Here is a 13,195-nt window from a genome sequence, read left to right on the forward strand (position 1 = left end):
CCTTTTGGGTTCCATGCTCTTTCGTTCTTTTATACGATCCAATATCTACCCAAGCCACCGGGCTTTAGGCATTGCTTCTCCTCGGTGCTTTATATTTCCAGCAATCACAGCCTCGGGTCCCCCGCCCCTCCCGGCAAGACGTCGGGTAATCATCATTGATCAATCCCAGACCGATAATCGGGATCGGGTCGGTGCTGTCCATAAGACAGGTAGCTACAGTACATACTACGCAATGCACATTATACAGGACTGAAGTAATCGACGATCAATGGATCGAATCAATGCCAAGTCTTATCGGGTGGCCGCCATGAAAAATATATTATTGGTGACACTCGACTAACTACCTAGGGGTAGCTTCATGTCTGCTGCTACAATTAAGTTGATGAACATTTCGCTTGTACGGATACATGTACAAGGACGAACATCTTTTCTAAGGTAGGTAGGTAACTAACGCAGCAGCGAAGAGACTAAGGATGGAGGCCTCGTGGGGAGCAGTCAGCATCACGTGGGCCTACATCAAAATCGTGTATTTGCTAGTATTTTCGCGACCCAGATCGTAGGCAATGCCGCCCCTCGTGATATCAATCCAAGGGTCCAAACTCACTCTTTCCCGTGTGTTGGTCTATCTTGATTATGTCTGTTTATGTCGGCCCCCTCTCGGGACACACTAGATGATTTGTGTATTGTTTCAAGTTCCAAGGCTGATAGTTGATAGTTACATAGGAGAATTGACAAATCAATTGTTCTGGTTCATGTGTAGATCATCAGCACGTACACCGTAACTGGAGAGAGCTGTGTTTGTCTGGGATATGTCGATCGCTTTCTCGAGGGCCTCCGGGTTTCCGCCACGATTAGCGATGGGGTTTCTCTTCCATCCATGGGTGTCGGTCTGTAAGCTCTCCGCCTACCTACAGAGTAGATAGCTCTATTCAACAAACAGTCGTAGTTAAAAAACACACTCTTTTAAATAATCTACAACAACAAAGGAAAATCTGCTTTAGAAGAAATGACTAGCCTCGAAACATTGATCAATACACACAATGCAACAGCGGCTTCCAATAATGAAACAACTTTTGTCATCCCGACTCTAAAGGACGGGTGATTCCACTGTTTCTGTACTTATAACCCAACTTCTAGATTTACTCCTCCTTGGCCTCCTGAGCACGCTGCTTGGCCTCCTCAATCTCCTTCTTGCGGAGGAAGAGAAGAGCCTGGATCTTCTCAGTCAAAGTGTGCTCCTTGGACTCGCTCTGGGTAACGCGCTCGCGGCCAATGAGGGTGGCGACAATGCTGGCACCAACAACAAAGGTCAAGACGAAGCGGTACATGCCGTACCAGGCAGGAGCAAATCCTCGGCTGGCAGCACGAGCGTCGTTGTAGTACAAGAACGTGAAGGCGAGGAACTGGGTGATAAGGGCGTACTCAACGGGGAGCAACAAGGTGGGCCAAGCCACAGCAGGGGCAATGCAGCCAGTGGCATATCGGCGGAAGCCGCGCTTGCCACCATATCCAGCCCACTCGAGACCCCAGTGGATGGCACCGAGGAAGGACAAGATCTATTGCTAGAGGTTAGAGCTTCCCCTTTAAAGGTAGAGAGATAGTCATAACTTACGACGGCACCGTATCCGACCTGGATAGGCTCAGTAAGTTGGAGCAAGAAAGAGGCAGTCTCTTCGGAGAGCAAAAACCCAGAGCCATTGACAACGTTGTTGTTCATTTCCCATGCGAGGTAGCAGGTGTTCAAAGAGGTCACCAAGTAAGGAACAACACCAGCGAGACCGAAGTAAAGAGCCTCCTTGGGAACTTCACTGAGGGTGAAGGTTTCCTTGATAACTTTCTGTACAGAATCACTTAGAACGCCACATTCCCAAAACAGCTAGATATACAAAAAAGTAACATACCGCATCGCTCTTGACACCAGCGAGCATATCAGGTTCCTCCTCCTCGTGAAGAACAGCAGCCTACAACCAATTCACATCAGTCAAGTTCCAATCGCGATCTAGATGATTTGCTAACCGAAGCACCCTTCCCTGTAGCGGTAGAAGCATAGCGGACGAGGGCGGTGGTAACCGGCTTGCGAACGGCCAAAGCGAGGCTAGGTGTGGTAAGACGTTGGCGGGCAGCAGAGGTCAATTGAGCCCGAAAGAAGTTGCCAGGGATGGTAGCTCGAACAGCAGCAGAGGCATTAGAGCTGGAAGCAGCGCGGAAGGCCGCGCGGGCGGCGGACATGCGGTAAAGCATTGTTGTGGACGGATGGAAAAAGCTTCGGGTATAGTAGGAATTCAGATGGACAACCAGCGGATCGCCCAATTGAAGCCGGAAGACTAGGAAAAGAGATTCTGGAGTGGAGATTGGTGAATATATGCTCTAGAGAGCTTCAGCTACTCTCGTCGGACGCGAGGGTGCGGCGTTGGCGGATTGATGCGAGGTCTGAAGATAGACTGCTGCCGGTGATGAAAGCATTAGGAACTGGGCCGAAGTTGCTTCCGTTCCGCCTGCCCGCAGCGACCATGACCGCACTTGTGCTGCTTTCAGGCCGAACTAGGACTAGTCTAGCTGTCAGAGAGCGAGAAGAAAAATAATACAAACTCAATTGCTGTGTGCTAAGTTCTATGGCCTTTCATATATTTATTGTAGATAGTGAAATCCCAAGACCGATACTAGCTATATACAGACTAAGTTCGCTTTGGCAGGAAAAGAGCAAGAATCCATACGTTTTATGTCTCAAAGCATTGCGGTAACTACCTACAGCTCGGGAGATGTACACTCGGAAAGACAAGAAATCTAAAACACGAACCAGATAATCTGATAGTGTATTAAAAGAATATGCTGAAAAAATCATTCAGTGCCTCTATTTCATGTCCATCATTGTAACAATTGTAAGATAATCCTTTGCACACTGGCACTGCACAGCCCAATGTTTGTGGGGTCAGCTACAGACAAACATGAGGCCTGTCATATCCTACGCTAGGTAGGTATGTGCGGCTGCCAAGCAGACGACGTCACCTCCCCGCGAGATTATCCAACACAAAACAAGCCCAATCCTCATACGATTGGCACAACAACAACACCGGGGATCAGGGACGACACCTCATCATTCTTCGGTGCTTTTCTATCAAGCGCTACGAAGAACACCCCTTTGAACCATCTGATATTGAGAGTCTGGGTTAATATACTTGCAAAGCAGCTCGAGAACTGCGTTGTACTCGAGTTTCTTGTGGCCTTTTATCAATGCCAGAGATCAAATGAGCGTCCAAAGTGACACATTGCAAAAAGTCGATACAGTGCATCTGGATGGATTGCTTTGATTCCTGTTCAGTGAGTTTTACTTTGTGTGTTTTCCGGTCCTACTGGAGTTGTTGTCAATATGCGATGCGCATTCTCTGAGTTTGTTTCTGCTCGTTTTAACTAACCGCCGACTGGTCGACCCATCCAGGATTCCGTTTCGGGTACTTGACTATCAACCATCACAAAGTATCAAACGAATTGCGACCCTCGATAAACAACCATCGGTTCGATATAACTAAAGATCGCTCCCCGCCTGGGTAACGGCCCGCACTGCCCGCTATGTTGGAAGGCGTGGTTGCAAACCTGCTCAACAGGTTTCTGGGCATATACATCAAGAACTTCGACGGGAAACAACTGAACATTGGAATATGGTCGGGCGATGTTAAGCTTCATGATCTCGAATTGCGCCGAGAGGCACTCGATCAACTTCACCTTCCCCTCAACGTCGTCGAAGGACACATCGGGCAGCTAACATTGTCCATCCCATGGTCGAATCTACGAGGAAAGCCGGTCAAGGTGGAAATTGAGGATGTATTTCTGTTGGCAGCGCCGAAAGTCGAAACCGACTACGACCCAGAGGAGGAAGCGAAGAGGGCTCACGCTATCAAGATGGATAAACTCGAGAGTGCAGAAATTCTGCGTGAGCGTAACGCGGAAGGAATGACTCAGGAGGAACAGAAGAGAAACCAAAGCTTTACACAGAGCTTTACGACTGCCATCGTTGATAACCTGCAGATATCCATCAAGAATGTCCATATTCGATACGAGGACTCTATTGCCTCACCCGGTCATCCCTTCGCTGTCGGCATGACTTTGAAAGAACTGAGTGCTGTGAGTACAGACTCGGAATGGCATCCTACTTTCATTCAATCTACGTCTGGCACAACACACAAGCTAGCAGTTTTAGGAGCTTTAGCTGTCTACTGGAATACCGACACGGAGTTACTGGGTACAGGAAGTGGCGCAGACTTTGGGGCAGAAGCCCAAGGTATACCGCATACAGAGCTCATGGCAAAGCTCAGAGACGGTATTGAATTAGACGAGAAAAACCAGTATATTCTCCGACCAGTGAGTGGTCGTGCTGGGCTCGAGATGGACAAAACGGGAAAGCTTGACAGGCCAAGAATGAAAACACGCCTCTTGTTCAATGAGTTGGGTTTTGTTCTTGATAGTGACCAGTACCGTGACACATTGATGCTGGTAGATCTGTTCCATTACTTTCTCCGCCACCAAGAATATAAGAAATTACGACCTTCATCAAGCCCGAAGGAGGACCCGCGAGCTTGGTTCCGATTTGCCGGAAATGCAGTCCTATCAAAGATTCATGAAAGGAACAGGGTATGGACTTGGGACTATATCAAAGAACGCAGGGACGATCGACTAGCCTACATCTATCTGTTCAAGAAGAAGAAAAGAGAAGAGGCACTTACCGCGGATCAGAACTCAGAGATGGGTGAACTGGAAAGGAAATATACGTATGAAGATCTACGCTTTTGGCGCTCTCTAGCACGAAATCAGCTACGAAAAGAAAACGTTGGTGTCAAAAAACCAGGAAGAGCCCAGACATGGAGCGAATGGATGTGGGGAGCTAACAAACAAGAGGAGGATGAAACAGAAACAATGACAGACGAGCAACGTCAGGAACTATACAATGCGATTGACTGGGACGAGAAAAAAGCTTTGGCTGAGAGTGTAGAACTTCCCAGAGAATCAGTCAAGTTACAGGTCAATTCAAGTCTCAGAGCTGGCAGCCTGACCTTGAAACGTGATCCGCATGGCGCGGCAACGGAAGTTATGAAGCTTGTGTTCGATAATTTCAAAGCCAAAGCTTTACAGAGACCTGATTCGTTCTTTGTTGATCTGAATCTTGGTGGCTTGAGGGTATACGATGGAACTACGGAAGGTACCATTTTTCCTCAGATCGTACGGGTCAAAGACTCCCCAGGGCAGATAGAGAATGTATCGTCAGGGGAGTCGCAGGAGTTAGAATATGAGGAAGACTCGGACGACGGGCAAGATGACAGCTTGTTCCACCTCCAAGTCGAACAGAACCCACTCGAAAGCGACGCCGATACCGCTGTCAAGGTAAAGCTCAAGAGTATCGAGGTCATCTACAATCCCAGATTTGTCGTTGAGGTTGCCCGCTTTTTCAAACCTCCTGAGCGACATATGGAGTCTGTAGGGGCTCTTCTTGACTCTGCCGGGGCCACAGTGCAAGAAATCAGGCAACAAACTCGCGCAGGTCTTGAGTACGCTCTTGAAGCGCACAGGAAAGTAGACACCCAGTTTGATCTGCAAGCTCCTCTCATAATCATTCCTGAGAGTATCACAGAAGAAGGCGCTCTTTGTCTGATTCTTGACGCGGGTCATATCAGAGTAAACAGCGAGCTTGTCGATAGAGGAACCATGTCAGATTTACAATCCAAGCAGAAGAGGCAGTATAACGAAGAAGACTACAAACAACTGGAGGAGCTTCTCTATGACAAGTTCTTGATCAAGCTCGATTCAATCCAGTTGCTCATCGGCCCAAACATCGAGGCTACCAAAGCGCAACTCACCTCAGACGACCCGACCAAAGACCTCCATATTGTCGATCGCATAAATGTGGATTTTGTCCTCGAACTCTGTATCGTCCCCAAGACAACCACTCTCACCAGAACGCGGGTTTCCGGTCATTTACCAGAGTTGCATGCCTCAATGTCGGATTCGAAGTATAAGAATCTGATGAAACTTATAGACATAGCTATCCCACGCTTTGAAGAACATGGAGGTGAACAACCTAACCGTTCCAAAGCAATCGTTGATAAATCTTCCGAACAGGAAGCAAGGAATAGAGCGAGATCAGCATCATTCCAGCCTTCGACTAGAAGAGATATTCCGCTACTTGACGAAGAATCTGATTCAGAAGACTCTGGGAAACGTCAAGTTGCAAAGAAAGAAGAACAGCCCATCAACTTGCACCAACGTATGTTTGAGTTCAAGTTCACAGTGGGAAAGCTCCGTGGATCCCTTTTCAAATCTGATCCAAGAGAAGCCAAGTCTGACCAGTTGTTGGCCGAGCTGGTTGCTGAAGCCTTTGAATTAGACTATTACCTTCGACCATTTGACATGGTAGCTGAGCTGACCTTGAAATCTCTCAGCGTGGACGACTACATAGAACAGAATCCGACACCAGAATTCAAACAGATCGTTTCCTCCAAGGGCTTCAATGCGGAGGAAGATAAGGATCTGTTTAATCTCAAATTTGTTCGAGTCAGACCGGACTCTCCAGAGTTTCATTCGACGTATGAGGGAGTGGACATGAATCTTGACATTGCGGTGTCTACAATCAATATCATAGTCACCAGAAGGACGCTTCTGACACTGTTGGATTTCGTGCTGCTTACTTTCACCAATCCTGAACAGCCCCAAGCGGTCGATCAATCGGCAAATAGCACTGCCGTTGACGTTTCTCAAGGGCAGCCGGAATTGCAAGAGGTTCGCAAGATCAGAATCAAGTCACAGTTGAAGAGTATTGCGTTGATATTGAATAACGATGGAGTGAGACTTGCAACTCTAAGTCTAAATACTGGAGACGTTGGCATCTTCTTAGTTGGTCGTGCTATGCAGATCCAATCTCGAATCGGAAGCCTGACTCTGGTTGATGACGTGAATGTTGGCGCATCAGAGAACTCATCTCTCAGAAGACTTATGACAATCGAGGGCGAGAACTTTGCCGATTTCAGATATCAGACCTTCGATCCTGACTCCGCAGAATATCCTGGTTATGATTCTGAAGTATTCCTGAGATCGGGATCAATCAAGATTCAGCTTTTAGAAGAGCCATATCGGAAGATTGTCAATTTCTTGGTTAAGTTCGGAAAGATGCAAGCCATATTTAATGCAGCTCGACAGGCGGCAGCCAGCCAGGCAAACCAACTCCAAGAAAATGCTTCACGTATGCGATTTGATATCATTGTGCGCACCCCAATAGTGGTCTTCCCAAGAGCTATGTCAGAAATCAAGCAGCGCGATACTGTTACAGCAGAGCTCGGAGAAATTTATGCAAACAATACTTTTGTTCCCCTCGATGATCGGAAAGATAGCCCAGCTGTCAATATGATCACGACTGGTATTCGCAACATTCGCCTAACTTCTGATTTGTACTATGATGATGCCACACACGAGCAATTGGAGATGATTCAAAAGGTCAATCTTGACTTTAGTATCTGCTACCTCGAACACCAACCGGATCAACCTCGTCCTGACATTGAGGTAGAGGGAACAATGTCTCCAATCAAGCTACGGGTCTCCCAACCACAACTCAAGTTCCTATTAGAAATTTTGAAAACTGTACCGGGGGTTTTCACTCCAGATGTTGGCCAGCAGGAACTTGAAGCAATGCAGTCACTTCCTTCAATCAGTACGCAGACTGAGGAGCAAAATTCAGAAGTTCAGCAAACGGCAAAGCCAGCGAATCAAAATCCAACTAACAGCTCAGAAAAGGATACATGGGTGAAACTTGATATGATCTTCAAGGTAGAAAGCGTTGGCTTGGAGTTGCTTTTGGCCAAAGAGAACAAACCTGTCGGCCATATAGAGGATGCTAGTCTGTCCAGGTTCTCCTTGAACAATACCGTGGTGAAACTACGCATGTTAAGCGATGGTGCCTTGGAATTGGAGCTCTTGATACACTCCTTTTCAATCAGGGATAGCCGCGCTCAAGAGACGAACAAATTCCGGAAGATCATGTCGCTCATCAATAACGATGTTCAGCAGCAGTTCATGGCTAGCATCTCCATGTCGCCGGGACCTAAGAAACATGTTATCGCCATGGTTACCATTGACAGTCCACGCATCATACTTGCGCTTGACTATTTGATAGCACTGCAGGTATTTGCGAGCGAGGCATTTGCCCAAGATCAGCCCTTGGAAATAGAAGAAATCGATGAGACGCCCGAGGACTCCGATGCCATGTCTATCACTACGGTCAGCGGCAACAAGTCATCTGTTGATGAGCAAAGATCACGCACCTCTCCAGAAGAACAGCAAATAACTTTCTCGCTCAGAGCTGATATCGTTGACGCTCAGGTCATCATGCTTGCCAACCCTGCCATACCAAACACCGAGGCAATCGTTCTCGGTACAAAACAGGTGCTATTTTCCCACCAAAACGTCTCTACTCTGCAAATCAACAAAGTTGGCATGTTCCTCTGCCGCATGGACAAGTTTGAAACAAGTCGGCTGCGAATATTGGACGACTTTACTCTGGAATTATCTGTGGATAGCCGCGCACAAGACAAGGGATCGGCTCTGATCAGCATTGATGTTCATGTAGAGCCGCTTGTCTTGAGATTATCCTTGCGTGATATTCTCCTTGCCACTCAGATCATGAACAAGGTGTCGGAAATGAGAAAACCGCCTGAAGTCGAAAAGAGTGATGAGCCACAAAAAATCAAGGATATCAAAGGCACTGACAAGAAATCAAGGAGACGTTCCACGATAGGAGGGAAGATTGGCTCAACCACAGGTTTGAAGGCAAGAAGTCATTTGATTCCAGAACAAAGGCTCACACCACAGCAATCTGCTATCATTAGAAGGGAAGAACTAGGTGCTCAGTTTGATGGCATCAGAGTCATTCTCATTGGAGATCTTCACGAATTGCCCTTGCTTGATTGGAGCATCAAGAAATTCAATGTTGATGTCAGAGACTGGTCGTCCACTTTGAATGCTGATACATCGTTTGACACTTTCATCAATGTCTATAACTTTTCAAAGTCGGCCTGGGAGCCTCTCATTGAACCCTGGCAGCTTGGATTCCACATGTCCAAGGAAGTAAATCCGGATGTCTTCTCAGTCGAGGCATTCTCCTATAAAAATATGGATTTGACACTGACCTCTTCAACTATCGCTCTCGCCTCCAAGTCATTCCAATTCCTCAACACCGACGAAGATGTTTTGTCCAAACCTAGAGGAGCCGATGCACCATACAGGATCCGCAACTACACTGGATTTGACCTTCAAGTGTGGGCAGATGTCGAAGTTGGTGAGAATGGGCCAACCGCTAAACTGAGCGACGGCGAAGAGTATCCCTGGCGCTTTGAGGATGCAACCACGATGCGTGAAAATCTCACACCGGAGGGTAATGCAGGCTTGGTGGGAATCAAATTGGAGGGCAGTGGTTTTGACAGCATCAGTCGCATACCCGTTATCAGAGAAGGTGAAACATTGTATAACTTGAAGCCCAAAAAGGACAAGGTTCTCCATAAGCTGCTCGTTGAAGTCAAGCTGGGCTCAGACAATGTCAAGTATATCACTTTCCGCTCTCCATTACTCTTGGAGAATAATACGCAAATACCTGTTGAGATGGGAATTTTCAGCCCCGAAGATGGCCATTTGCTGAAGATTGAGAAGATTCAACCGGGTGATGCTCGACCTGCACCAGTTGGGTCCGCATTCCTACATCAGCTTGTCGTGCGCCCTGACCAAGGCTTCGGATACGATTGGTCGAATGAACAATTATATTGGAAAGACCTTTTGCGCCGACCAACGAGGACAATTACATGCAAAAGTGAGAGTGGGCAGCAGGCTCCACCGTTTTACTTCCAATTGAATGCTTCCTACGACAAGCGTGACCCTATTATCAACAACTACCCTCACATGAAACTTCGACTATCAGCTCCGGTTGAGATCCAGAATCTGCTACCTTACGATTTCAAATATCGCATCTATGACAAGAATACTCGCAAGGATTGGACCAACTTCCTCAGACGGGGTGGTGTCAGTCCAGTGCATGTAGTGGAATTGTCTCATTTGCTTCTCCTTAGTATCGATCTACAAGACTCGGTATTCAAGCAAAGCGAATTCGCCATCATCAACGGTAACTCCCAAGATTTCAGACGAGAAGATTCGCTGGCGCTCAAGGATGAACGGGGTGTAGAGCTAAGGCTCAAATTGCACTACTTCAATGTGCCGGACAGTGGAGGCGCCTTCAAAGTCAGCGTGTATAGCCCGTATCTTGTGCTGAACCAGACTGGGTTGAGCATGGAAGTTCAAAGCAAAGGATTCATGCAATCTGCCAGATCGTCAGCCGGGCAAGGCATTGATGCTGACTCGGCAGCTGGCCACGCCAAACCTTATATGTATTCCTATCCTACCGATGACCAGAAGAACCGATCGATTATTAAGATAGGCGACTCAAAATGGAGCAAGCCTCAAAGTTTCGATGCGATCGGCAGTACATTCGAGGTTATCGTTGGAGCGAGAACATCACGAGCTGAATTCCATGCCGGAGTGTCTGTTTCGGAAGGTGAGGGCAAATACAAACTGACGAGGGTGGTGACTATAACACCTCGGTTCATTCTTAAAAACAAGCTCAACGAAGAGCTTCAGGTTCGGGAACCAGGAACATCCAACGTGTTGACGATGAAAGCCGGAGATCTGGTGCCTCTTCATTTCCTTCGTCAAGTCCCTGAAAAACAGTTGTGTCTGTGCTTCCCTGGTGTCAACAATCAATGGTCCTCACCTTTTAACATTGCCGACATTGGTATCATGCATGTGAAATTAGCCAAGGCATCTCAACGACAACGACTTATCAAGGTGGAGATAGTTATGGAGAACGCAACCATTTTTATCCACTTGAAAATGGAAACCAAACATTGGCCTTATTCTATGCGTAATGAAAGTGATATGGAGCTCATCTTCTATCAATCAAACCCTAATGTTGACGAGGATGAGTATGACGATACAAACAGCGGATGGCGGCCCATTCGGTACCGTCTGCCACCTCGCAGTATCATGCCATATGCTTGGGATTATCCGGCTGCAAAGAGCAAATCACTCATTTTGAACTGCAACGGGAAAGAACGACACATTCGACTGGCAGAGATTGGAAATTTGATTCCTATGCGGGTTCCATCAAAGAACAACCCCAACGGTCAGAGCATCATCGACCTGAATATCGTTGCGGAAGGCCCGACGCAGACGTTAGTCTTGTCCAACTACAAGCCCTCAAAGAGTATATACAGACAACAAAAGGGTCAAACATCCCAAGCCAGCGTTGCAACTGGCTTTGAAGTCAAGGTAGAAAACTCGGATGTTACGTTCAAGGCACAGTTACGACTTGGTGGTGTTGGTATTTCGCTCATCAATCAGAATATGAAAGAGTTGATCTATTGCACTTTCAGGGAGATTGAGGTCAAATTGCGCGAGAGCGAGGTATATCAGACTTTGGATACTACGATCAAGTGGATCCAGATTGACAATCAACTATACGGAGGCATATTCCCAATTCTTCTCTACCCCAGTGTCGTACCAAAGACCGGAAAGGAAATGGAGGCGCATCCTATCTTCCATGTTATGGTCACAAGAGTCAAGGACGATTCGTATGGTGTCTTGTATATCAAATATGCCACGTTACTTTTACAACAGATGACTCTCGAGCTAGACGAGGACTTTGTTTTTGCCATGCTGGACTTTGCAAAAGTGCCAGGTGCTTCTTGGTCTATTGAACAAGAGGGCAAACTCTGTGATGAAGATCTTGATATTCCCGAACCAAAGTACGAAGAGAATCGACGAGACGTGTACTTTGAGCTGCTGCATCTGCAGCCTATGCAGTTGGATATTTCTTTTATGCGCACAGAGCGGGTAAATGCTGAAGATAACATTCAACCATCGAGCCCGCTGATGTTCTTCGTCAATGTCATGACTATGTCTATTGGCAATGTCAACGATGCTCCTGTCCGGTTGAATGCACTCATTCTAGAAAATGCTAGGGTATCTATTCCCTTGCTCATATCCAACATGAGAAAGCACTACACCCAAGAGTTCCTCCGTCAGATACATATCGTCTTGGGATCGGCGGATTTCCTTGGAAACCCGGTTGGTCTTTTCAACACGGTGAGTTCAGGAGTTGCGGACATTTTCTACGAGCCATACCAAGGACTTGTTACCGATCGGCCTCAAGATCTGGGTTACGGTATAGCCAAAGGTGCTTCTAGCTTTGTCAAGAAATCAGTGTTTGGTTTCTCAGATAGTATGGCCAAAATTACGGGTAGTATGTCCAAGGGTCTTGCAGCTGCTACTCTAGACAAGGAGTTTCAAGATCAACGACGCATGTCAAAAGCACGTAACCGGCCCAAACACGCGCTCTACGGTGTCACTTCTGGTGGTAATGCTTTTGCTAGCAGTATTGTGAGCGGTATTGAGGGTCTTGCACGTCATCCCCTTCAAGGTGCAGAGAAGGGTGGATTTGGAGGCTTTATGAAAGGTGTTGGCGTGGGAGTGCTCGGTGTTGTGACCAAGCCAGCAATTGGAGCATTCGATCTTGCATCTAGTAAGTACTGACTTACAAGATTGTGTTTAAATAATATTTACTAACTTGAATTCAGATCTTGCTGAGGGTGTTCGAAATACAACAACCGTCTTTGATTCTGAAGGCCTTGACCGCGTTCGTCTTACTCGCTTCATCGGCATGGACGGCATTGTCCGACCCTACTCTCAGCGTGAAGCACTCGGACAATTCTGGCTCAAGAGTACAGACGACGGTAAATTCTTCAAGGAAGACTACATTGCTCATCTCGAACTACCGGGCCGAGACATGATCGTTATGTTGACGTACGATCGTATATTGCTCATCCGCTCCGACAAACTTCGCTCCGAATGGGAGATTAAGCTTACAGATATCCAAACCATTTCCAAGGAGCGGACGGGAATGAGTATCACGCTCAAGGGAGGAGCTAATGGGCCATTTATCCCGGTGCAGGATGAAAGTTCTCGGAATTGGTTGTATAGGCAGATCGCTATCGGTAAGCTCTCCTTTCCATCTTACTGCATCACCTAAGTGAGCACCTGCTAATGTCTCTTTATAGCCGTTAATGCATTTAACGAAAAGTATAACGCGAAGAATTGATCATTTAGCGCATAGATT

The 13,195-nt window shown here is 47.0% G+C and overlaps 2 protein-coding genes across 2 annotated transcripts; one reads left to right on the forward strand and one right to left on the reverse strand.

Annotated features, from left to right (window-relative positions):
- Positions 1-1,139: 1,139 nt before the first annotated feature.
- Positions 1,140-2,241, reverse strand: EYB26_005374 (uncharacterized protein; the record flags this gene model as incomplete). Its single annotated transcript, XM_054264660.1, has 4 exons — positions 1,140-1,556; positions 1,613-1,837; positions 1,902-1,961; positions 2,017-2,241. The coding sequence occupies 4 exons, from the start codon at positions 2,239-2,241 to the stop codon at positions 1,140-1,142; spliced, it is 927 nt and encodes a 308-aa protein (XP_054120635.1).
- Positions 2,242-3,567: 1,326 nt separating this feature from the next.
- On the forward strand, positions 3,568-13,177 carry EYB26_005375 (uncharacterized protein; the record flags this gene model as incomplete). Its single annotated transcript, XM_054264661.1, has 3 exons — positions 3,568-12,601; positions 12,657-13,073; positions 13,137-13,177. The coding sequence occupies 3 exons, from the start codon at positions 3,568-3,570 to the stop codon at positions 13,175-13,177; spliced, it is 9,492 nt and encodes a 3,163-aa protein (XP_054120636.1).
- Positions 13,178-13,195: the final 18 nt, after the last annotated feature.

This window comes from Talaromyces marneffei, chromosome 4 (assembly GCF_009556855.1).
Source record: "Talaromyces marneffei chromosome 4, complete sequence".
NCBI lineage: Eukaryota > Fungi > Ascomycota > Eurotiomycetes > Eurotiales > Trichocomaceae > Talaromyces > Talaromyces marneffei.